At 41.4% G+C, this 27,603-nt stretch overlaps 1 protein-coding gene across 1 annotated transcript in view; it reads right to left on the bottom strand.

Annotated features, from left to right (window-relative positions):
• Positions 1-27,603, bottom strand: part of LOC110533913 (lysine-specific demethylase 4B) — a 96,335-nt gene that overhangs the window by 16,192 nt on the left and 52,540 nt on the right. The window contains exons 14-18 of the mRNA XM_036940651.2: positions 25,745-25,961; positions 16,163-16,242; positions 15,720-15,775; positions 15,308-15,416; positions 10,560-10,745 (exon numbers count right to left, since the gene is read on the bottom strand). Of these exons, the coding sequence (XP_036796546.2) occupies positions 10,560-10,745; positions 15,308-15,416; positions 15,720-15,775; positions 16,163-16,242; positions 25,745-25,961 (648 nt within the window). The remainder of the gene's footprint in view (positions 1-10,559; positions 10,746-15,307; positions 15,417-15,719; positions 15,776-16,162; positions 16,243-25,744; positions 25,962-27,603) is intronic.

Genomic DNA, 27,603 nt, shown 5'->3' on the forward strand with positions numbered 1-27,603 from the left:
ACAAGGTAGGGGTGGTATACAGAAGATAGCCCTATTTGGTAAAAGACCAAGTCCATATTATGGCAAGAACAGCTCAAATAAGCAAAAAGAAATGACAGTCCATCATTACTTTAAACACATGAAGGTCAGTCAATCCGGAAAATTTCAAGAAATGTAAAAGTTTCTTCAAGTGCAGTCGCAAAAACCATGACGCGCTATGAGGACCGCCACAGGAAAGGAAGACCCAGAGTTACCTCTGCTGCAGAGGATAAGTTCATTACAGTTTGCCAGCCTCAGAAATTGCAGCCCAAATAAATGCTTCAGAGTTCAAGCAACAGACACATCTCAACATCAGCTGTTCAGAGGAGACTGTGAATCAGGCCTTCTTGGTCAAATTGTTGGGAAGAAACCACTACTAAAGGACACCAATAAGAAGAAGAGACTTGCTTGAGCCAAGAAACATGAGCAATGGAAAATAGACCGGTGGAAATCTGTCCTTTGGTCTGATGAGTCCAAATTTGAGATTTTTGGTTCCAACTGTCTTTGTGAGACGCAGAGTAGATGAACAGATGATCTCTGCATGTGGAGGCCAGGTCATCTTTGGAGGCCAGTTGACCTGGCCTCCACCATCACCCAACCCCAACCCAATTGAGGATAATCTCTGCATGTGTGGTTCCCACTGTGAAGCATGGAGGAGGTGGTGTGATGGTGGTTTGCTGGTGACACTGTCTGGTATTTATTTAGAATTCAAGGCACACTTAACCAGCATGGCTACCACAGCATTCTGCAGCGATACGCCATCCCATCTGGTTTGCGCTTAGTGGGCCTATCATTTGTATTTCAACAAGACAATGACCCAACACACCTTCAGGCTGTGTAAGGGCTATTTAATCAAGAAGGAGAGTGATGGAGTGCTGCATCAGATGAGCTGGCCTCCACAATCACCCAACCTCAATTGAGATGGTTTGAGATGAGTTGGACCACAGAGTGAAGGAAAAGCAGCCAACAAGTGCTCAGCTTGGGAACGCCTTCAAGACTGCTGGAAAGCATTCCGGGTGAAGCTGGTTGAGAGAATACCAAGAGTGTACAAAGCTGTCATCAAGGCAAAGGGTGGCTACTTTTAAGAATCTCAAATATAAAATATATTTTGATTCGTTTTACACTTTTTTGGTTACTACATGATGCCATATGTAATATTTAATGTAGAAAATAGTAAAAAATAAAACCCTTGAAAGAGTAGGTGTCCAAACTTTTGACTGGTACTGTATGTATGTATGTACAGTGGCTTGCGAAAGTATTCACCCCCCTTGACATTTTCCCTATTTTGTTGCCTTACAACCTGGAATTAAAATATATTTTGGGAGGGATTTGTATCATTTGATTTACACAATATGCCTACCACTTTGAAGATGCAAAATATATTTTTTGTGAAACAAAAACAAAGAAGAAATAAGACAGAAAAACAGAACTTGAGCATAACTATTCACCCCCCCAAAGTCAATACTTTGTAGAGCCACCTTTTACAGCAATTACAGCTGCAAGTCTCTTAGGGTATGTTCTCTATAAGCTTGGCACATCTAGCACTGGGATTTTTGCCTATTCTTCAAGACAAAACTGCTCCAGCTCCTTCAAGTTGGATGGGTTCTGCTGGTGTACAGCAATCTTTAAGTCATACCACATATTCTCAATTGGATTGAGGTCTAAGCTTTGACTAGGCCATTCCAAGACATTTAAATGTCCCCCTTAAACCACTTGAGTGTTGCTTTAGCAGTATGTTTAAGGTCATTGTCCTGCTGGAAGGTGAACCTCCGTCCCAGTCTCAAATCTCTGGAAGTCTGAAACAGGTTTCCCTCAATTTCCCTGTATTTAGCGCCATACATCATTCCTTCAATTCTGAACAGTTTCCCAGTCCCTGCCGATGAAAAACATCCTCACAGCATGATGCTGCCACCACCATGCTTCACTGTGGGGATGCTGTTCTCGGGGTGATGAGAGGTGTTGGGTTTGCGCCAGCCGTAGCGTTTTCCATGATGGCCAAAAAGCTCAATTTTAGTCTCATCTGAACAGAGTACCTTCTTCCATGTGTTTGGGGAGCCTCCCACATGCCTTTTGGCAAACACAAAACGTGTTTGCTTATGTTTTTCTTTAAGACATCTTTTTTTCTGGCCACTCTTCTGTAAAGCCCAGCTCTGTGGAGTGTACGGCTTAAAGTGGTCCTATGGACAGATACTCCAATCTCTGCTGTGGAGCTTTGCCGCTCCTTCAGGGTTATCTTTGGTCTCTTTGTTGCCTCTCTGATTAATGCCCTCCTTGCTTGGTCTGTGAGTTTTGGTGGGTGGACCGCTCTTGGCAGGTTTGTTGTCATGCCATATTCTTTCCATTTTTTTTTTAAATAATGGATTTAATGGTGCTCCGTGGGATGTTCAAAGTATTGGATATTTTTTTATAACCCAACCCTGATCTGTACTTCTCCACAACTTTGTCCCTGACCTGTTTGGAGAGCTCCTTGGTCTTCATGGTGCCGCTTGCTTGGTGCTGCCCCTTGCTTAGTGGTGTTGCAGTCTCTGGGGCCTTTCAGAACAGGTGTAGATATACTGAGACCATGTGACAGATCATGTGACACTTAAATAAAGTTCACCTGTGTGCAATCTAACTAATTATGTGACTTCTGAAGGTAATTGGTTGCACCAGATCTTATTTAGGGGCTTCATAGCAAAGGGGGGTGTACCACATGTACCACTTTCAGTTTAAAAAAAAAAAAAAAAAAATATTATTTGAAACAAGTTATTTTTTTCATTTCACTTCACCAATTTGGACTATTTTGTGTATGTCCATTACATGAAATCCAAACAATAATCTATTTAAAATTACAGATTGTAATGCAGCAAAAATAGGAAAAACACCAAGGGGGGTTAATACTTTTGCAAGGCAGTGAGTGTACATTCAGAATATAATTCTCAGATAAAAAGGAATGAAGTTGTACATTTACATTGTACATAGACAAGAAACCCAAGACATGGCATGAGAATGATGAAGAACACTAGTGTCCCCAACCTTATGGGAGTAGCAGCCACTGTCATAGGAGCTGAACAGCACAAGTGAATGGATCTTTACAGATTTAACTCATTGCTTTGAAAACACAGTATTTATGTCAAATACAAAAGTTATTTGTTCAACATTATTATTTGAGTTCATGTTGGAATTTCAGAAGCTTAGCTACACATACAGTGCATTCGGAAAGTATTCAGACCCATTTACTTTTTCCTTATTTTGTTACAGCCTTATTCTAAAAGGGATTGCATTGATGAGGGGAAAAACAATCTACACACTATACCCCATACTGACGAAGCAAAAACAGGTTTAGACATTTTTGCTAATTAATAAAAAAACAAAATCACATTTACACAAGTATTCAGACCCTTTACTCAGTACTTTGTTAAAGCACCTTTCACAGCGATGACACCCTCGAGTCTTCTTGGGTATGATGCTACAAGCTTGGCACAACTGTATTTGGGGAGTTTCTCCCGTTCTTCTCTGCGGATAATCTCAAGCTCTGTCAGGTTGGATGGGGAGCGTCGCTGCACAGCTATTTTCAGGTCTCTCCAGAGATGTTCGATTGGGTTCAAGTCCGGGCTCTGGCTGGACCACTCAAGGACATTCAGAGACTTTTCCCGAAGCCACTCCTGCATTGTCTTGCCTGTGTGTTTAGGGTCATTGTCCTGTTGGAAGGCTAACCATTGCCCTAGTCTGAGGTCCTGAGCGCTCTGGAGCAGGTTTTCATCAAAGATCTCCCTGTGCTTTGCTCCGTTCATATTTCCCTGTGAGTGAGAGGTGCTTTTGAGCACAAAGTATTCAGGGAGAAGGGAATAACGGCCACTGTCAGCAAAAGGCATGGATTTGTTGGGGGGCCATTACGGCCACACAAAGGGGATACCGCTGGGAAATTTGAGGCGTTATGAAGTGCAAAGCTCATGCTTTTCAAGCAAGTCTTTTCAAATCATCATTTAGAGTCGCATCATACAGCCTTAAAATGTATAACAAATCTAAACATATAACCCAACATTAGTTGAACAACTAAAGTTACATTAATAACGTTAAATTAAGCATATAGGAGGGCCTATATTTTTGTTAATCGCTCAACACAGAATAGCCGCATGTGAGCAATCCCTCAAATCGTAGAGAAAATATCCTTTCCATTTTATTCAGCTTTGTTCCATTGTATTCTTCCTACTATAAAATAATGCCATGGAATCTAACCAAATCTTATTTGCTCAATGAACTAGTGTAGCCCACAGCCATATGGCATAGCATAACATAAGAGTACGCTATTCTGTTCTTCTGAAATAGACTACATTTTCTTCATATCATGTTTCTTTAGACCTGTCTAAAATATATAATGGATTTATTGTGAAGGTGTAGGCTATATTACAAGGATTTATTGTGAAGGTGTAGGCTATATTACATGGATTCATTGTGAAGGTGTAGGCTATATTACTTGGATTCATTGTGAAGGTGTAGGCTATATTCCGTGGATTCATTGTGAAGGTGTAGGCTATATTACATGGATTCATTGTGAAGGTGTAGGCTATATTACATGGATTCATTGTGATGGTGTAGGCTATACTACATGGATTCATTGTGATGGTGTAGGCTATATTACATGGATTCATTGTGAAGGTGTAGGCTATATTACATGGATTCATTGTGAAGGTGTAGGCTATATTACATGGATTCATTGTGATGGTGTAGGCTATATTACATGGATTCATTGTGATGGTGTAGGCTATATTACATGGATTCATTGTGAAGGTGTAGGCTATATTACATGGATTCATTGTGATGGTGTAGGCTATATTACATGGATTCATTGTGAAGGTGTAGGCTATATTACATGGATTCATTGTGATGGTGTAGGCTATATTACATGGATTCATTGTGAAGGTGTAGGCTATATTACATGGATTCATTGTGATGGTGTAGGCTATATTACATGGATTCATTGTGAAGGTGTAGGCTATATTACATGGATTCATTGTGAAGGTGTAGGCTATATTACATGGATTCATTGTGAAGGTGTAGGCTATATTACATGGATTCATTGTGATGGTGTAGGCTATATTACATGGATTCATTGTGAAGGTGTAGGCTATATTACATGGATTCATTGTGAAGGTGTAGGCTATATTACATGGATTCATTGTGATGGTGTAGGCTATATTACATGGATTCATTGTGAAGGTGTAGGCTATATTACATGGATTCATTGTGAAGGTGTAGGCTATATTACATGGATTCATTGTGAAGGTGTAGGCTATATTACATGGATTCATTGTGAAGGTGTAGGCTATATTACATGGATTCATTGTGAAGGTGTAGGCTATATTACATGGATTCATTGTGAAGGTGTAGGCTATATTACATGGATTCATTGTGAAGGTGTAGGCTATATTACATGGATTCATTGTGAAGGTGTAGGCTATATTACATGGATTCATTGTGAAGGTGTAGGCTATATTACATGGATTCATTGTGATGGTGTAGGCTATATTACATGGATTCATTGTGAAGGTGTAGGCTATATTACATGGATTCATTGTGATGGTGTAGGCTATATTACATGGATTCATTGTGATGGTGTAGGCTATATTACATGGATTCATTGTGATGGTGTAGGCTATATTACATGGATTCATTGTGAAGGTGTAGGCTATATTACATGGATTCATTGTGATGGTGTAGGCTATATTACATGGATTCATTGTGAAGGTGTAGGCTATATTACATGGATTCATTGTGATGGTGTAGGCTATATTACATGGATTCATTGTGATGGTGTAGGCTATATTAAATGGATTCATTGTGATGGTGTAGGCTATATTACATGGATTCATTGTGATGGTGTAGGCTATATTACATGGATTCATTGTGATGGTGTAGGCTATATTACATGGATTCATTGTGATGGTGTAGGCTATATTACATGGATTCATTGTGATGGTGTAGACTATATTACATGGATTCATTGTGATGGTGTAGACTATATTACATGGATTCATTGTGATGGTGTAGGCTATATTACATGGATTCATTGTGATGGTGTAGGCTATATTACATGGATTCATTGTGAAGGTGTAGACTATATTACATGGATTCATTGTGATGGTGTAGGCTATATTACATGGATTCATTGTGAAGGTGTAGGCTATATTACATGGATTCATTGTGATGGTGTAGGCTATATTACATGGATTCATTGTGAAGGTGTAGGCTATATTACATGGATTCATTGTGAAGGTGTAGGCTATATTACATGGATTCATTGTGAAGGTGTAGGCTATATTACATGGATTCATTGTGATGGTGTAGGCTATATTACATGGATTCATTGTGAAGGTGTAGGCTATATTACATGGATTCATTGTGAAGGTGTAGGCTATATTACATGGATTCATTGTGATGGTGTAGGCTATATTACATGGATTCATTGTGAAGGTGTAGGCTATATTACATGGATTCATTGTGAAGGTGTAGGCTATATTACATGGATTCATTGTGAAGGTGTAGGCTATATTACATGGATTCATTGTGAAGGTGTAGGCTATATTACATGGATTCATTGTGAAGATGTAGGCTATATTACATGGATTCATTGTGAAGGTGTAGGCTATATTACATGGATTCATTGTGAAGGTGTAGGCTATATTACATGGATTCATTGTGAAGGTGTAGGCTATATTACATGGATTCATTGTGATGGTGTAGGCTATATTACATGGATTCATTGTGAAGGTGTAGGCTATATTACATGGATTCATTGTGATGGTGTAGGCTATATTACATGGATTCATTGTGATGGTGTAGGCTATATTACATGGATTCATTGTGATGGTGTAGGCTATATTACATGGATTCATTGTGAAGGTGTAGGCTATATTACATGGATTCATTGTGATGGTGTAGGCTATATTACATGGATTCATTGTGAAGGTGTAGGCTATATTACATGGATTCATTGTGATGGTGTAGGCTATATTACATGGATTCATTGTGATGGTGTAGGCTATATTACATGGATTCATTGTGATGGTGTAGGCTATATTACATGGATTCATTGTGATGGTGTAGGCTATATTACATGGATTCATTGTGAAGGTGTAGGCTATATTACATGGATTCATTGTGATGGTGTAGGCTATATTACATGGATTTAATGTGAAGGTGTAGGCTATATTACATGGATTCATTGTGATGGTGTAGGCTATATTACATGGATTCATTGTGATGGTGTAGGCTATATTACATGGATTCATTGTGATGGTGTAGGCTATATTACATGGATTCATTGTGATGGTGTAGGCTATATTACATGGATTCATTGTGAAGGTGTAGGCTATATTACATGGATTCATTGTGATGGTGTAGGCTATATTACATGGATTCATTGTGATGGTGTAGGCTATATTACATGGATTCATTGTGATGGTGTAGGCTATATTACATGGATTCATTGTGATGGTGTAGGCTATATTACATGGATTCATTGTGAATGTGTAGGCTATATTACATGGATTCATTGTGATGGTGTAGGCTATATTACATGGATTTATTGTGGTGGTGTAGGCTATATTACATGGATTCATTGTGAAGGTGTAGGCTATATTACATGGATTCATTGTGATGGTGTAGGCTATATTACATGGATTCATTGTGATGGTGTAGGCTATATTACATGGATTCATTGTGATGGTGTAGGCTATATTACATGGATTCATTGTGATGGTGTAGGCTATATTACATGGATTCATTGTGATGGTGTAGGCTATATTACATGGATTCATTGTGATGGTGTAGGCTATATTACATGGATTCATTGTGAAGGTGTAGGCTATATTACATGGATTCATTGTGATGGTGTAGGCTATATTACATGGATTCATTGTGATGGTGTAGGCTATATTACATGGATTCATTGTGATGGTGTAGGCTATATTACATGGATTCATTGTGATGGTGTAGGCTATATTACATGGATTCATTGTGATGGTGTAGGCTATATTACATGGATTCATTGTGATGGTGTAGGCTATATTACATGGATTCATTGTGATGGTGTAGGCTATATTACATGGATTCATTGTGATGGTGTAGACTATATTACATGGATTCATTGTGATGGTGTAGACTATATTACATGGATTCATTGTGATGGTGTAGGCTATATTACATGGATTCATTGTGATGGTGTAGGCTATATTACATGGATTCATTGTGAAGGTGTAGACTATATTACATGGATTCATTGTGATGGTGTAGGCTATATTACATGGATTCATTGTGAAGGTGTAGGCTATATTACATGGATTCATTGTGATGGTGTAGGCTATATTACATGGATTCATTGTGAAGGTGTAGGCTATATTACATGGATTCATTGTGATGGTGTAGGCTATATTACATGGATTCATTGTGAAGGTGTAGGCTATATTACATGGATTCATTGTGAAGGTGTAGGCTATATTACATGGATTCATTGTGAAGGTGTAGGCTATATTACATGGATTCATTGTGAAGGTGTAGGCTATATTACATGGATTCATTGTGATGGTGTAGGCTATATTACATGGATTCATTGTGATGGTGTAGGCTATATTACATGGATTCATTGTGATGGTGTAGGCTATATTACATGGATTCATTGTGATGGTGTAGGCTATATTACATGGATTCATTGTGATGGTGTAGGCTATATTACATGGATTCATTGTGATGGTGTAGGCTATATTACATGGATTCATTGTGATGGTGTAGGCTATATTACATGGATTCATTGTGATGGTGTAGACTATATTACATGGATTCATTGTGATGGTGTAGACTATATTACATGGATTCATTGTGATGGTGTAGGCTATATTACATGGATTCATTGTGATGGTGTAGGCTATATTACATGGATTCATTGTGAAGGTGTAGACTATATTACATGGATTCATTGTGATGGTGTAGGCTATATTACATGGATTCATTGTGAAGGTGTAGGCTATATTACATGGATTCATTGTGATGGTGTAGGCTATATTACATGGATTCATTGTGAAGGTGTAGGCTATATTACATGGATTCATTGTGATGGTGTAGGCTATATTACATGGATTCATTGTGAAGGTGTAGGCTATATTACATGGATTCATTGTGAAGGTGTAGGCTATATTACATGGATTCATTGTGAAGGTGTAGGCTATATTACATGGATTCATTGTGAAGGTGTAGGCTATATTACATGGATTCATTGTGATGGTGTAGGCTATATTACATGGATTCATTAGATGTTTTAAAATGTAGATGTTCAAAAGGTCTGCACCAGTGGCTTGCAGGAAGCCAGGCGATGCTAAATGTGTTTGTTAATTAACGGTCAATTACCGTGAGACCGACAGTAATTTGCTTGACAATCACCGGCTGACGATATTTCGCGACCGCCACAGTCCTAGCCACCAACATGGTGCCAGGTTTCCTCCAGACGTGATGCTTGGCATTCAGGCCAAAGAGTTCAATCTTGGTTTCATCAGACCAGAGAATCTTGTTTCTCATGGTCTGAGTCTTTCAGTTGCCTTTTGGCAGACTCCAAGCGGGCTGTCATGTGCCTTTTACTGAGGAGTGGCTTCCATCTGGCCACTCTACCATAAAGGCCTGATTGGTGGATTGCTGCCAAGATGTTTGTCTGACTTTATTAGCCAGCTAATTTTCACACCATAACCTCAATTATTTCATCAGTTAATTTGGCTGTTGCTCAACATTTCTCTGGCTAACGGAGAATTCATTCCAGCTAGCAAGATATTTAGCAAAGCTAACAATGCTTGTTCCACCACACTTTCTCCCTCACCTCAAGCTTTCCAAATGGCAGTAGTTTTTTGGTTACAGCTCATGAAGTACGCTTCATCACCTTCTCACCCCCGTCTCCGCGGTCAGGCTTCTCACCTACCTCTTTGTTATTGTTCAGGGGAGGCGCTGCTGTAACTGGCAAACTGCCTTTCCACTCTCCTGCTGTCTTATATAGACAGGTGTGCGCCTTTTCAAATCTTGTCCAAGCAATTGAATTTAACACAATTGGACTCCAAGTTGTAGAAATGTAAATAAGGGATTTAAAACAAAAATCAATTGCAAACATTTCTAAAAAAAAAAAAACGCTTTTCACCGTCAACAATATGGGTTGTTGTGTGTAAATCGATGAGGAAGAAAATCCATTTAATCCATTTTAGAATAAGGCTGTAACGTAACAACATGTGGAGAAGGGTCTGAATACTTCCCAAATGCACTGTACATAGTACAGACCCCTGTCCATTGCATAGATAGACGGCTTCATCAGAAAATCGTACACCTTAAACACCTTAACAGTGCAGCTAATACTTTTCTTGACATCATACATCATTATTATACAGATGATTATTTTGCTGCTGTTTAACGTTGCATGTAGAAATGTGGCGAATAGACAGAATCTTTCATTCTACATGCCAGAGAAGCATGCATGTTCTGCATAACCTATGAATACCTGAACATTATACAATGTTGTGCCCCTACTGTACCTTGTGATTGGTCTTCTTATGCTTGTGGCAGGTGACAGACACCACGTAAGGCCAATCGGCTGGCTTCATGAGCACACCGGCGATGTGGGCGCAGGTGACGTGGAAGGAGGTGGAGCAGTTGTCCTGGGAACACTGGATACACGCCCCGCACATCTGCTTGGTGTTCTTGTGGCAGTATACACACTTCTGCAACACCAGAGAGGTGTGGTAGAATCAACACATTCAATTTGTCTGTGTCTAAATGCAATATAACCTTTCTATACACTATTGTCAGAGGAAAAAAACAAACATTTCAGGAGTAAGTTTTTTAAAATCAGCAGCTAAAAGCTTGGTTAACTTTGATTGAGATATTTGATACAGTATGAACACAGTTTACTCGTTGCAGTGTTTCCCCTATATGAATTAGCAGTGGCGTTGCTCCCTCTGCATCAATCCATCTCATTCTCTGTCGGTCCTTCAGTTGTTTTAATCTTCCTTCTGCCCACCTCTCCTTCACTTTCAATTTGATTTTTCCCCTCTCTATTTCTCACCATCCCTCCTTTTCTTTCCTTTCAACCCCTTCCTGCAGGTGTCCCCGCCTCAAAGCCCTCCATAGGGCCCTGGCTCTGAGGTATATCAGCGGCCCCACAGTCTCCCGATTTAATCTTCCACTGGCCAGAATCACGAGATGGACTCCACAGACGGAACGAACCAAAGGGTAGCACGGGGGGGGGGGGGGGGGGGGGGGGGGATTTTGGACTTCAAACATTTATCTGTTTGTTTGCTAATTTCCCCCCTTTTTTCCCCTCAGACATTGCCGGCTGTGGTAAAGCCATCCCTTCCTCAGAGTTTTTATGTTTCAATTGTAAAGTAAACTTTATAAACAATTAAAACAAATGCGGCAGACAGAATTCTCAAAAATGTTAGGGTTGGGGCCAAACATTCTAGAAAGTTTTTTGTAGCTAAGGAGTATAATATGGAGTAGAAGTGCTCACCAGTCTCTGCACTAATGAATGAATCGACGCAAAGTGTCCAATTCGACTTGGGATATATAGTGACTATTTTACTTGAGAAGAAAAACAAAAAAGGTACCGTGGTGTTCTTAGGAGGGTTTGTGCTGCGTTCCAATTAGTTTAAACCCTTCCATTTATCCCAGAACTTTCAAAAAGGAAGCCAGACTGAAACACTTCTGAATACAAGCAAATATCAACGGTTTAGGACAAAACATGAACCACAGAGACAGGCCCAGTCATCCAATCATTAAGAGGGTGGGACGGTTTTTCACAGCCTTCGGAAACGTGGCTTTGACAGCGGGTGGATGTAAATTATTCAAAAGACAATCCTCACTTCCTTTCATAGATTACAACATTACTTGTAGATTTGTGACAATGCCACTGCAAAGGCTGTGCAATTGACTGAAGTCGATTTGGATTAAGCGAGGGATGGAGGGATAAAAGTAAGGAAGAAAGCAGTTTGTTCAGCAGCGCGGCAGCCATGGGAAATTGCCTCCTGCCAGCAGGATCAATGCAGATCATTTAGCGCAGTGAGAAATTACTCCTGATTATTCAGACAGTTTTGCATCTATTATTCACCATAGTCCTCCTGCTCCTCGGACCACAAACACACAATCCATCCAGGAGGAGGAGAGGGACAGAACAGATGGAGGGTAGAAAACGGAGTGAGAGAGAGGACAGAGAGGCAGACAGACGAGAGAACGAGCGAGAGAGAATAAGCGCGAGAGAGAACGTGAGAGAGCAAGAGACGGAGAATGAGAAAGCGAGAAGAGACCAAGAAGGAGAAAGGAGAGAGAGAAGAGGCACACTCAGAACAAATAAAGTCAAGCAGCTGACACAGCAAGCAGCTGACTAACTGAGGAGTCCATTAACACAAACAACTTCTGGCAAAATGTAAATAAATAAAAATCTAAACAAGAGGAATTAGCGATACAAAATGGTGACATATGGACAGCCCATTTTAAAACACACTACAACACCATTCAAATGGATGCAAACGCAGAACAAAGCCAAATTCATGAGAGGTTGAATGGAGCAATAAAGGACAATCAAAATCCATTGGACTCCTCAATTCCTCACCAGGAGCTCAATACGAAACTTCAGGCGTGACGGCATCCTAAATGACATGCTCGAATTCACTAGAGCGAAATGTCAATTGTCTATATTAAAATGGTTTCATTTGATACTGGGTTTAGGTTACGTCCTTGACATCAAGGACACATAACCCCATTCCTTAAGAACGGAGATACATTTTACCCTAACAATTAGAGGCATTTGTGTAAACAGTAACCTGGAAAGTATTATAGTGGTATTATAAATGTAAGAGTTCTAAAATGTTTTTTAAAAACACCATGTCTTGAGTAAAAGTCAAATTGGATTTATATCAAAACATCGCACGACCGATCATATAGTCGGAAGTTTACATACACCGTAGCCAAATATGTTTAAACTCAGTTTTTCACAATTCCTGACATTTAATCCTAGTAAAAATTCCCTGTTTTAGGTCAGTTAGGATCACCACTTTATTTTAAGAATGTGAAATGTCAGAATAATAGTAGAGAGAATGATTTATTTCAGCTTTTATTTATTTCATCACATTCCCAGTGGGTCAGAAGTTTACATACACTCAATTAGTATTTGGTAGCATTGCCTTTAAATTGTTTAACTTGGGTCAAATGTTTTGGGTAGCCTTCCACAAGCTTCCCACAATAAGTTGGGTGAATTTTGGCCCATTCCTCCTGACAGAGCTGGTGTAACCGAGTCAGGTTTGGAGGCCTCCTTGCTCGCCCACATATTTTCCATAGGATTGAGGTCAGGGCTTCGTGATGGCCACTCCAATACCTTGACTTTGTTGTCCTTAAGCCATTTTGCCACAACTTTGGAAGTATGCTTGGGGTCATTGTCTATTCGGAAGACGCATTTGCGACCAAGCTTAAACTTCCTGACTGATGTCTTGAGATGTTGCTTCAATATATCCACATAATTATCCATCCTCATAAGGCCATCTATTTTGTGAAGTGCACCAGTCCAACCTGCAGCAAAGCACCCCACAAACATGATGCTGCCACCCCCATGCTTCACGGTTGGAATGGTGTTCTTCGGCTTGCGAGCGTCCCCCCTTTTCCTCCAAACATGACGATGGTCATTATGGCCAAACAGTTCTATTTTTGTTTCATCAGACCAGAGGACATTTCTCCAAAAAGTACTATCTTTGTCCCCATGTGCAGTTGCAAACCGTAGTCTGGCTTTATTATGGCGGTTTTGGAGCAGTGGCTTCTTCCTTGCTGAACAACCTTTCAGGTTACGTCAATATAGGACTCGTTTTACTGTGGATATAGATACTTTTGTACCTGTTTCCTCCAGCATCTTCACAAGGTCCTTTGCTGTTGTTCTGGGATTGATCTGCACTTTTCCCATCAGAGTACGTTCATCTCTAGGAGACAGAATGCATCTCCGTCCTGAGTGGTATGACAGGTGCGTGGTCCCATGGTGTTTATACTTGTGTACTATTGTTTGTACAGACGAACGTGGTACCTTCGGGCGTTTGGAAATTGTTCCCAAGGATAAACTAGACTTTTTTTATTTATTTTTATTTTTGAATTTAGATTTTCCCATTGATGTAAGCGAAGAGGCACTGAGTTTGAAGGTAGACCTTGAAATACCTCCACAGGGACACCTCCAATTGACTCAAATGATGTCAATTAGCCTAAGCTTCTAAAGCCATGACATTATTTTCTGGAACTTTCCAAGCTGTTTAAAGGCACAGTCAACTTAGTGTATGTAAACTTCTGACCCATTGTGACATAGTGAATTGTAAGTGAAATAATCTGTCTTTGTCAGGGTTGCAATCTGAGCCCTGCACTCTTCAATATTTACATCAACTAATTGGCCACTATTCTAGAAAAATCCTCAGCCCCTGGTGTTAGTCTTCACAATTCAGAGGTTAAATGTCTGCTCTTCACAGATAACCTGTGCTTGCTGTCACCCACAGCAGAGCCTGGACCTGCTAGAGCAGTACTGCCAGACCTGGGCCCTGGCCGTAAACCCCAAAAAGACTAAAACAATGATTTTCCAGAGAAGATCCAGATCTCAGGGAATTAGACCAAAGTTCTCAATTGGTACAAAATATATAGAGTACTGCACACGCTACAATTACTTAGGTTTAAAAATAAACTCAACTGGATACCTAAACGAGTCCGTGAATGAACTGAGAGAGATGCACTGAGGGTATTCTACACCCTTAAAAAACGAATTGAATGTGTCATAGCGAGAGAGAGCGAGAAGTGGCCAAGGAAAGTGAGACAGTGAGAGAGAAAGAGGAGTGAGAATGAGATATGGGAGTGGCAGAAGAGAGGTAAGCATGTGATGGAAAGAGTGTGAGACCAGGGAGAGTAGTTACAGTTTAGGAGCATGTTAGGGGGCATGTTAGGGGGCGCATAGGCCTAATCCTAGCCAATCCAGCCTCCTGTATTGAGGCTCCTCAATACAAGGGAGGTCAAAAGGTTGTGTGTCTGTCTGAAATGACTGTGTTAACGCATCGACAATATAAAACACAACACACAAAAATAAATGGACCAGGGCGCTGTTCATTAGGGAAAACATGTTAAAACATGTTAAAGGGATTCACACACACAAAAAAAGTGTGTTTCTTATTGGACAACTCCAGGTAGTCCCCTCAGTATTAGTTATTTTGTCTACTGTTTGGTATGTAATTAACATGACCCAGTGAGTTTGGCTCCCTCCCTCTCCACTCACCAGACTCTTCCTGCTATCGGGGATGGCGCTGATGTCCACCGGCTCCCTTGCGATGGCGTTGACGAAGCGAGCCTCCGCCACGGCGATGGCACAAATCACATGGACCCACCTGGTAGAGAGGAGAGGACACACAAATCGACTGTTCACAACACCTGGGGTCACCTAGGGTCACGATGCCAGTATCAAGTAGGGCTATGACGATGATAGAAGATCTTTTTTTTGGGGGGGGGGGGGGGGGGGGGGTCTTGAGGGAAATAGTCCCAGTGTTGCCCAGAGTCTCGTGTTTCTTTCTGAGCTACACACTATGATACTGGTAAGGTGACAACACTACACACAGTGAATGTCATAAGTAATGCATTTTAAAGTAACACAGCAGTATTCCAGTGGTATTAAGGTAGGAAAGGCCACTGACCGGTTGTCTGTGGTCATCTTCAGCGCCCCTCCCCGTAGGTTACACAGACAGCAGTCCTGTGAGAACACAAACACAGAGGTCAGGATGTGGGTAGGCAGTGGGCCCGAGGGGATTCACAAAATGTGCGACTTAAGATATCCTCAGCCAAAACGTCAAAATTAATGACAGACTTGAGTTATTTTGGATTCATTCGGACTATTCTAAGGAAGTGTGTACTGGCTACAGCGTCTCAAAATTGACAAACGGTACTATTTTCCTTGTTTTTAAGGGAAGGTCTCTACTGTTGACCAATCACAGACGAAAGGACGTGCTATTTCAGGGTGACCGATGTTCCTACATATACGTTTCCAAAACGTTATAGATGGTCAATAGAGAAAGCCCAGCGGTTTCAGTCTGTAGGAACTTGTTTCAGGTGAAGGCATTGTGTCGAGTGAGGGACTCACCGCTGTCCAGGCGAGCGCTGTACATCGCGAACACATCCAGGACTGATTGTGTACCGTGTCCAGACTAACACCATAACAACCTGGGGAGAGAGAGAGGAAAGAGAGAGGAAAGAGAGAAAAGAGCGAGCGAGAGAGAAAAGAGCAAGCAAGAGAGAATAGAGCGAGCGAGAGAAAAGAGAGAAAGAGAGAAAAGAGAGAGAGAATGTTACTTTTTAACTATGCAAGTCAGTTACGAACAAGAGAAAATAAATCAACAGATTAAATGAATCTTCTGGTCTGCCTTCTACACTTAGTGGTACTGAATCTACTGAGCCATTGGTTGTTCTGCAGTAGTCCCTTATTAGGCACCAAAATATATTATTTATTTCATAGCATTTTACCTCAGCATTTACATCAACTACGCACATCCTTCCACACCCACTAATAACCCGGGAAGAGAGGAGAGAGTGGGGGGGTGAGAGGAGAGAGTGGAGGGGGTGAGAGGAGAGAGTGGGGGGGGGCAAGAGAAGAGAGTGGAGGGGGTGAGAGGAGAGAGTGGGGGGGGGGCAAGAGAAGAGAGTGGGAGGGGTGAGAGGAGAGAGTGGGAGGGGTGAGAGGAGAGAGTGGGAGGGGTGAGAGGAGAGAGTGGGAGGGGTGAGAGGAGAGTGGGGGCGGGGGGTGAGAAGAGAGGATTTTGTTCTGGCACTCTACAGCCCTGTCTTCCTGGCCCTCTTGATTTCTGCAGGTCCTCAAGGGACCTGGGGTACAAAGAGATGTGTTGTGATAAAGGCCTTGGTGAGTTGGTCTCCACCTGACCTCTGCAGCTGGTGAGGGCCGAATGTAGCCCCGGCACGGGGCCAGCCGAAATGGGTCAGACAGCTGCTGGGGAGGTGTTTGTGTGCACATGGTAAGATCGTACTGTAATTAAATCCAACCAAAGGTGGGAAAACAGTCCAATTTGGAGTAATTTGTTGGCTGTAAGCCATATTTATCATGGTCAAAGAAGAATTAGATTTTTGGAGGGTTAAAATCAGCAAATGAGTTGTACAGTGGACAGTACTATGGAACTCAACAAATACACTGTCTATGATATTGATTCTGTTGGTTGCAGCCAGGTTTTGCAGCCAATATTCACAATTGATGTCCTGGTTAAATGAAAATAAAAATGTCACGTAGCTCTAATACAAAGTTTTCCAAGACCGTTCTGCAGTAAACAACCTCTCCCCATGTGTCGCAAGCTAATACATGTGTGGACTTTACCGTGACATGCTTCCTCACAAGCCCTTTCCCAACAACGCAGAGGTAAAAAGTAACACATTTGCTAAAGATGTATAAATAGTTACACAATAAAATAACAATAACGAGGCTTTATACACAACGAGTACCAGTACCGAGTCAATGTGCAATGGTACAAGGTAGTGTAGTTGAGGTAACATGTACATGAAGGGTCAAAGTGACCGGTGTCATGACGTTGCCCTCTTTGAGTACAGCGAGCACCATCCCCTGCTCTCTGCTTCTACAACCAGACTGCTGTGGGCAGAGTGAGGTCGTAAATTCCTAAGGAAAACCTTGCCTCATGGTCACACAGTATAGAGATTGACATTTTCATGGTGCACAAAGGAATTGCTTCCACCTCACAGAACTCAAGGTATGAACAAATTTCATGTTCCAGAGAAAGTGTAAAAGATCGGTGAAGAATCCAGCTACGAACTGGTGCGTTTTCACAACTTGGGAAGCTCAAGAGAGACGGTGCGGCCACATTACCATAACGCTGTTTATATAATAGCCTCAGATATGAGGTTTACATCTAATTGTTGTATAAGATGAATGAGTGAATATGATACTGTTCGTATAATTGGGTAATATGATTGTGGACTGTTTAATGAAGAAAAATACAATTCCCTTTTGATTTGAACTAAATCAGAGGACCGCCCCTGAGCCCAGTTAGGGTCAGGCATCCTGGGACAGCCCCTTTTCTGCAATTCCGAATAAAACCCAACTTTGAGAAATTATCAGTAGACCATGTTTCTCTCAATCACGGGAGTACAAAGTTTGCAGACCATTGCTGAATCTTTTAACCATACCACGTGGTTAAACTCTTAGACGATCGATACTGACAGAATAAGAACAAGTCTTTGATATTAATTACTAGTCTGCCGGAAGGAATTCGGTATCATTGAACGCAAAGAACGACAACCGCCGAAACATCCATTCTATAATGAATGTCACTTTGAACTATCCCCTCTAACCAAGACAGAGAGAGAGAGGGAGAGACGGACAATTCTACAAAAGAAAGACTTTTCACCAGCGATCAAGACGACACACTGAGCGTAAATATATATATTGATTGCAATTGTTCCCGAATGAGTGAGCGTTCATGTGTAAAGGATGAGCATTTTAATTGTTATAATTATCACTCTGTAGTGACTTCTTAGTTGACCCCCATTTCCCCTTTGTCTAACAAGCCGCCATGCCGGTTCAGCCCACTAGGGCACATTATCATTTCATGCAACCACATTTACCATGTTTGTTTGTTTATGCATTTCTGTGAATTACTTAGTTAGTAATAAATAAATGATTTAAGACAATTGATGTATGGATGACTCATAGTGAAGACTGGGTTCGTACAGATAACCAACAATTTACGACGTTTGGAATGAAACTAACGTGAGGTAAAATAAATAAATCCTTAATCAGAAGACTTATAGGTTATATTGGGAAATTGTAACTTTGTAATCTTTCCTTTCCTTGGTGCCCCAACTTCCTAGTTAATTACAGTTACATGATTATTCAGTTTAAATCGAGTAACTAATTACAGAGAAACTTTAATAAAACGAAGTCTTCAGTTTAATGATAGTAAAGACACGACACCGGGCAATCAGGAGAGATAATAAAGTAGAAGCAGTGTGAAAGTGTCTATATGTGAGTGTGTGGCGTCAATATGCATGTGTGTGTTTTGTGTGTGAGCGTATGTAATGTTTGCGTTGGAGTGTCAGTGTAGCGCTTGTGTGTGTGTGTGTGTGTGTGTGTGTGTGTGTGTGTGTGTATATATATATATATATATATAGTAGATATTTGATTATAAGACTGTTTGGCAGTCTCACCGCTTGGGGGTGGAAGCTGTTCGGCAGTCTCACCGCTTGGGGGTGGAAGCTGTTCGGCAGTCTATTGACTTGGGGGTGGAAGCTGTTCGGCAGTCTATTGACTTGGGGGTAGTAGCTGTTCGGCAGTCTAGCTGTTCTCCTGCATGGTTCACTGTTGCTTGCCTCAAAGCGAACATAGAATGTGATAGGCTCGCGTTACTGGGCAGCTCTCGGCTGGGTTTCCCTTTGTAATCCGTAATAGTTTGCAAGCCCTGCCATATCTACACAAATCAAATCAAATTTTATTTGTCACATACACATGGTTAGCAGATGTTAATGCGAGTGTAGCGAAATGCTTGTTACACAGGCTCTGATGCTCGTCAGTAGGATTTGATCTTAGTCCTGTATTGAAGCTTTGCCTGTTTGATGGTTCGTCGGACGGCATAGCAGGATTTCTGCGTCTTGATTAGTATCCCGCTCCTTGAAAGTGGCAGCTCGAGCCTTTAGCTCAGTTTTGATGTTGCCTGTAATCCATGGCTTCTGGTTGGGATATGTACGTATGGTCACTGTGGGGACGACGTCATCGATGCGCTTATTAATGAAGCTGGTGACTGATTTGTTAAACTTTGATGCCATCAGATGATTCCCGGAAGATATTCCAGTCTGTGTAGCAAAACAGACCTGTAGCTTAGTGTCCGCTTCATCTGACTACTTCCATATTGAGTGCGTCACTAGTACTTCCTGCTTGAGTTTTTGCTTGTAAGCAGGAATCAGGAGGATAGAGTTATGGTCAGATTTGCCAAATGGAGGGCGAGGGAGAGCTTTGTATGAGTGTCTGTGTGGAGTAAAGGTGAATTGTAGTTATTTTGTTTTGCCTCTGGTTGCACAGGTGATATGTTGGTAGAAATGAAATAAAAATGGATTTCAGTTTTCCTGAATTAAAATCACCGGCCACTAGGAGTGCAGCCTCTGGATAAGCATTTTCTTGCTAGCTTATGGCCTTATTCAGCTCGTTGAGTGTGGTCTTAGTGCCAGCATCAGTTTGTGGTGGTAAGTAGACAGCTACGAAAAATCTAAATACATCCTTGGTAAATAGTATGGTCTACAGCTTATCATGAGGTATTCTAACTCGGGCGAGCAGAACCTTGAGACTTCCTTAATATATAGATTGTGCACCAGCTGTTAACTAAAGACACTGCCGTTCTGTTCATGTATAGAAATAAACAGCTAGATTTATATTTTCCACGTCCTTGTTCAGACAAGACTCGTAGAAACATAGGATATGATATGAATAGCTGGTTCTTCAGACATCGCTGATAGGATAGTCTCAAACGGCGCTTGTCCAGTTTATTTTCCAGTGATTGCATGTTTGCCAATAGAACGGAGGGTAGAAGCGGTTGATCCACTCGCCCTCGTAGTCTCGTCAGGTATCCCCGCACGCTGGCTTTTAATGCCGACTCTTCCTTTTTCGAGTGTCGGGGATTTGGGCCTGGTCCAGGTTGAACAGTATGTCCTTCGCCGCAGACTCATTGAATACAGAGGCTAGCCTAGTTGGCTATGCAGCCTAGGCTGGGCGAGTAGAGAAAGAGGCACAAAACAACTTCATTTACCTCTTTTTCAGCAAGGGAACAGTTTTGGGGGACATCAGCACAACAATCCTGGGAGGTTCAGGGTGAGCGGCAGTAAATTAGCTAGAACAATTTTATTGGCATTTTGATCCTTGTGGAGAGAAAGATCCCCGCTTCGGGCCCAAGGGGGTGCAAATACATAATGGGAATTTAGATAAATACGCCGTGCAAACACTACAGACCATTAGCTTTGTGAATAAAAACCAGGCGGGAGAACAAAACACAGTAAATATCCTCTTAGGTAAACATGGAGGGAGACCTGACTGACTGGTATTGACTGGCTGGTACAGACCGGCTGCCTGGAACTGATTTGTTTGTTTGGTGAGGGCCTGATTGGAAATATAGAATGTTATTGTAGAATGTTTATTTATTTATTTTGCTCCTTTGCACCCCATTATTTTTATTTCTACTTTGCACATTCTTCCACTGCAAATCTACCATTCCAGTGTTTTACTTGCTATATTGTATTTACTTTGCCACCATGGCCTTTTTTTGCCTTTACCTCCCTTATCTCACCTCATTTGCTCACATCGTATATAGACTTGTTTATACTGTATGTTTGTTTTACTCCATGAGTAACTCTATGTTGTTGTATGTGTCGAACTGCTTTGCCTTATCTTGGCCATGTAAATGAGAACTTGTTCTCAACTTGCCTACCTGGTTAAATAAAGGTGAAATAAAATAAAATACAAATTGTCTGGCTAGTAGTTGACTAAAGTAAACATGTTATTTTGTCTGGCTGTTGCTGATCAATAGAAGACAATGCGATGGTTTTGACTGACTGATCAATAGAAGACAATGTGATGGTTTTGACTGACTGATCTATAGAAGATGGTTTTGACTGACTGATCTATAGAAGACAAAGCGATGGTTTTGACTGACTGATCTATAGAAGACAATGCGATGGTTTTGACTGACTGATCTATAGAAGACATGCGATGGTTTTGACTGACTGATCTATAGAAGACAATGCGATGGTTTTGACTGACTGATCTATAGAAGACAATGCAATGGTTTTGACTGACTGATCTATAGAAGACAATGCGATTGTTTTGACCGACTGATCTATAGAAGACACTGCGATGGTTTTGACTGACTGATCTATAGAAGACAATGCGATGGTTTTGACTGACTGATCTATAGAAGACAATGCGATGGTTTTGACTGACTGATCTATAGAAGACAATGCGATGGTTTTGACTGACTGATCTATAGAAGATGGTTTTGACTGACTGATCTATAGAAGACAATGCGATGGTTTTGACTGACTGATCTATAGAAGATGGTTTTGACTGACTGATCTATAGAAGACAATGCGATGGTTTTGACTGACTGATCTATAGAAGACAATGCGATTGTTTTGACCGACTGATCTATAGAAGACAATGTGATGGTTTTGACTGACTGATCTATAGAAGATGGTTTTGACTGACTGATCTATAGAAGACAATGCGATTGTTTTGACTGACTGATCTATAGAAGACAATGCGATGGTTTTGACTGACTGATCTATAGAAGATGGTTTTGACTGACTGATCTATAGAAGACAAAGCGATGGTTTTGACTGACTGATCTATAGAAGACAATGCGATTGTTTTGACTGACTGATCTATAGAAGACAATGCGATTGTTTTGACTGACTGATCTATAGAAGACAAAGCGATGGTTTTGACTGACTGATCTATAGAAGACAATGCGATTGTTTTGACTGACTGATCTATAGAAGATAATGCGATGGTTTTGACCGACTGATCTATAGAAGACAATGCGATGGTTTTGACTGACTGATCTATAGAAGACAATGCGATGGTTTGGACTGACTGATCTATAGAAGACAATGCGATGGTTTTGACTGACTGATCTATAGAAGACAATGCGATGGTTTTGACTGACTGATCTATAGAAGATGGTTTTGACTGACTGATCTATAGAAGACAATGCGATGGTTTTGACTGACTGATCTATAGAAGACAATGCGATTGTTTTGACTGGCTGATCTATAGAAGACAAAGCGATGGTTTTGACTGACTGATCTATAGAAGACAATGCGATGGTTTTGACTGACTGATCTATAGAAGACAATGCGATTGTTTTGACTGGCTGATCTATAGAAGACAAAGCGATGGTTTTGACTGACTGATCTATAGAAGACAATGCGATGGTTTTGACTGACTGATCTATAGAAGACAATGCGATGGTTTTGACTGACTGATCTATAGAAGACAAAGCGATGGTTTTGACTGACTGATCTATAGAAGACAATGCGATTGTTTTGACTGACTGATCTATAGAAGATGGTTTTGACTGACTGATCTATAGAAGACAATGCGATGGTTTTGACTGACTGATCTATAGAAGATGGTTTTGACTGACTGATCTATAGAAGACAATGCGATGGTTTTGACTGACTGATCTATAGAAGACAATGCGATGGTTTTGACTGACTGATCTATAGAAGATGGTTTTGACTGACTGATCTATAGAAGACAATGCGATGGTTTTGACTGACTGATCTATAGAAGACAATGCGATTGTTTTGACTGGCTGATCTATAGAAGACAAAGCGATGGTTTTGACTGACTGATCTATAGAAGACAATGCGATGGTTTTGACTGACTGATCTATAGAAGACAATGCGATTGTTTTGACTGGCTGATCTATAGAAGACAAAGCGATGGTTTTGACTGACTGATCTATAGAAGACAATGCGATGGTTTTGACTGACTGATCTATAGAAGACAATGCGATGGTTTTGACTGACTGATCTATAGAAGACAAAGCGATGGTTTTGACTGACTGATCTATAGAAGACAATGCGATTGTTTTGACTGACTGATCTATAGAAGATGGTTTTGACTGACTGCTCTATAGAAGACAATGCGATGGTTTTGACTGACTGATCTATAGAAGATGGTTTTGACTGACTGATCTATAGAAGACAATGCGATGGTTTTGACTGACTGATCTATAGAAGACAATGCGATGGTTTTGACTGACTGATCTATAGAAGACAATGCGATTGTTTTGACTGGCTGATCTATAGAAGACAAAGCGATGGTTTTGACTGACTGATCTATAGAAGACAATGCGATGGTTTTGACTGACTGATCTATAGAAGACAATGCGATTGTTTTGACTGGCTGATCTATAGAAGACAAAGCGATGGTTTTGACTGACTGATCTATAGAAGACAATGCGATGGTTTTGACTGACTGATCTATAGAAGACAATGCGATGGTTTTGACTGACTGATCTATAGAAGACAAAGCGATGGTTTTGACTGACTGATCTATAGAAGACAATGCGATTGTTTTGACTGACTGATCTATAGAAGATGGTTTTGACTGACTGATCTATAGAAGACAATGCGATGGTTTTGACTGACTGATCTATAGAAGATGGTTTTGACTGACTGATCTATAGAAGACAATGCGATGGTTTTGACTGACTGATCTATAGAAGACAATGCGATGGTTTTGACTGACTGATCTATAGAAGACAATGCGATGGTTTTGACTGACTGATCTATAGAAGACAATGCGATGGTTTTGACTGACTGATCTATAGAAGACAAAGCGATGGTTTTGACTGACTGATCTATAGAAGACAATGCGATTGTTTTGACTGACTGATCTATAGAAGATGGTTTTGACTGACTGATCTATAGAAGACAATGCGATGGTTTTGACTGACTGATCTATAGAAGACAAAGCGATGGTTTTGACTGACTGATCTATAGAAGACAAAGCGATGGTTTTGACTGACTGATCTATAGAAGATGGTTTTGACTGACTGATCTATAGAAGACAATGCAATGGTTTTGACTGACTGATCTATAGAAGACAATGCGATGGTTTTGACTGACTGATCTATAGAAGACAATGCGATTGTTTTGACCGACTGATCTATAGAAGACAATGCGATGGTTTTGACTGACTGATCTATAGAAGATGGTTTTGACTGACTGATCTATAGAAGACAATGCGATTGTTTTGACTGACTGATCTATAGAAGACAATGCGATGGTTTTGACCGACTGATCTATAGAAGACAATGCGATGGTTTTGACTGACTGATCTATAGAAGACAATGCGATGGTTTTGACTGACTGATCTATAGAAGACAATGCGATGGTTTTGACTGACTGATCTATAGAAGACAATGCGATGGTTTTGACTGACTGATCTATAGAAGACAATGCGATGGTTTTGACTGACTGATCTATAGAAGATGGTTTTGACTGACTGATCTATAGAAGACAATGCGATTGTTTTGACTGACTGATCTATAGAAGACAATGCGATGGTTTTGACCGACTGATCTATAGAAGACAATGCGATGGTTTTGACTGACTGATCTATAGAAGACAATGCGATGGTTTTGACCGACTGATCTATAGAAGACAATGCGATGGTTTTGACTGACTGATCTATAGAAGACAATGCGATGGTTTTGACTGACTGATCTATAGAAGACAATGCGATGGTTTTGACTGACTGATCTATAGAAGACAATGCGATGGTTTTGACTGACTGATCTATAGAAGACAATGCGATGGTTTTGACTGACTGATCTATAGAAGACAATGCGATGGTTTTGACTGACTGATCTATAGAAGACAATGCGATGGTTTTGACTGACTGATCTATAGAAGACAATGCGATGGTTTTGACTGACTGATCTATAGAAGACAATGCGATGGTTTTGACTGACTGATCTATAGAAGATAATGCGATGGTTTTGACTGACTGATCTATAGAAGACAATGCGATGGTTTTGACTGACTGATAAACAGACTGCCTGCCTTTCTACCCATCTATCTGTCCGTCCGGCCATCTTCCTGCCTGTCTGTATCAGTCAATATCAATGTGTCTATCTTTTTTTTTACTCACTGGAGTGGACCTGCAGGCTGCAGAAGGAGCAGGAGATCAGCGGGCTGGTGCAGTCTTCTCCCGTGTGGGAGTTGGAGGGCAGCGGCTCTGTGTTGTCCGGCCCGGCGCTGAAGCACATCTCTGGGACCAGCGGGTGGGTGCGGCTGCCGCAGCCGGGAGTGTGGGGGTGGTTGGGGGCACTGGGGCTGTCAGACAGGTACAGAGAGTCCTTCTGGGGCTGGATGAAACAGGGGAAGGAGGTTACATAACTTTTGGGGCTGGATGAAACAGGGGAAGGAGGTTAAATAACGTCTGGGGCTGGATGAAACAGGGGAAGGAGGTTACATAACTTCCGGGGCTGGATGAAACAGGGGAAGGAGGTTACATAACGTCTGGGGCTGGATGAAACAGGGGAAGGAGGTTACATAACTTCCGGGGCTGGATGAAACAGGGGAAGGAGGTTACATAACGTCTGGGGCTGGATGAAACAGGGGAAGGAGGTTACATAACTTCCGGGGCTGGATGAAACAGGGGAAGGAGGTTACTTAACGTCTGGGGCTGGATGAAACAGGGGAAGGAGGTTACATAACTTCCGGGGCTGGATGAAACAGGGGAAGGAGATTACATAACGTTTGGGGCTGGATGAAACAGGGGAAGGAGGTTACTTAACGTCTGGGGCTGGATGAAACAGGGGAAGGAGGTTACATAACTTCCGGGGCTGGATGAAACAGGGGAAGGAGGTTACTTAACGTCTGGGGCTGGATGAAACAGGGGAAGGAGGTTACATAACTTCCGGGGCTGGATGAAACAGGGGAAGGAGGTTACATAACTTCCGGGGCTGGATGAAACAGAGGAAGGAGGTTACATAACTTCCGGGGCTGGATGAAACAGAGGAAGGAGGTTACATAACTTCCGGGGCTGGATGAAACAGAGGAAGGAGGTTACATAACTTCCGGGGCTGGATGAAACAGGGGAAGGAGATTACATAACGTTTGGGGCTGGATGAAACAGGGGAAGGAGGTTACTTAACGTCTGGGGCTGGATGAAACAGGGGAAGGAGGTTACATAACTTCCGGGGCTGGATGAAACAGGGGAAGGAGGTTACATAACTTCTGGGGCTAGATGAAACAGAGGAAGGAGGTTACTTAACGTCTGGGGCTGGATGAAACAGGGGAAGGAGGTTACATAACTTCCGGGGCTGGATGAAACAGGGGAAGGAGGTTACATAACTTCCGGGGCTGGATGAAACAGAGGAAGGAGGTTACATAACTTCCGGGGCTGGATGAAACAGAGGAAAGAGGTTACATAACTTCCGGGGCTGGATGAAACAGGGGAAGGAGGTTACATAACTTCCGGGGCTGGATGAAACAGGGGAAGGAGGTTACATAACTTCTGGGGCTAGATGAAACAGAGGAAGGAGATTACATAACGTTTGGGGCTGGATGAAACAGAGGAAAGAGGTTACATAACTTCCGGGGCTGGATGAAACAGGGGAAGGTTACACTGGGTGGAGTTTAGAGCCGTCACATTTTCCCCCAAAATCTATATTGAACAAATTACATTCATCTGAAACATGTCCGTCAAAAGTCTTAGTCAAAACTGATGGCAGTCAAAGTTGGTGGTCTAGTGGCCTGAAGCCTCTATGTCTACTAGTATGTATTAACTAGCAGCTTAAAACACCAACTTTTCAATCTCTCTGTTCATGCATCTGTTGCCCACTTAGCATATGCAGCATGGTTAACATGACTCTCTGTAATCTGCAGACTCAGCCCTGTGTCCAAGACCACTGTTCTCCAATTGTAACGTTCACTGTGGCATGGAGACATGTTATAATATATACAGTACCCCCCAGCTGTGTCCATGGTTTGTACCCCCCTACC

This window comes from Oncorhynchus mykiss, chromosome 1 (assembly GCF_057628025.1).
Source record: "Oncorhynchus mykiss isolate SJ-2025 chromosome 1, ASM5762802v1, whole genome shotgun sequence".
Classification (NCBI taxonomy): domain Eukaryota; kingdom Metazoa; phylum Chordata; class Actinopteri; order Salmoniformes; family Salmonidae; genus Oncorhynchus; species Oncorhynchus mykiss.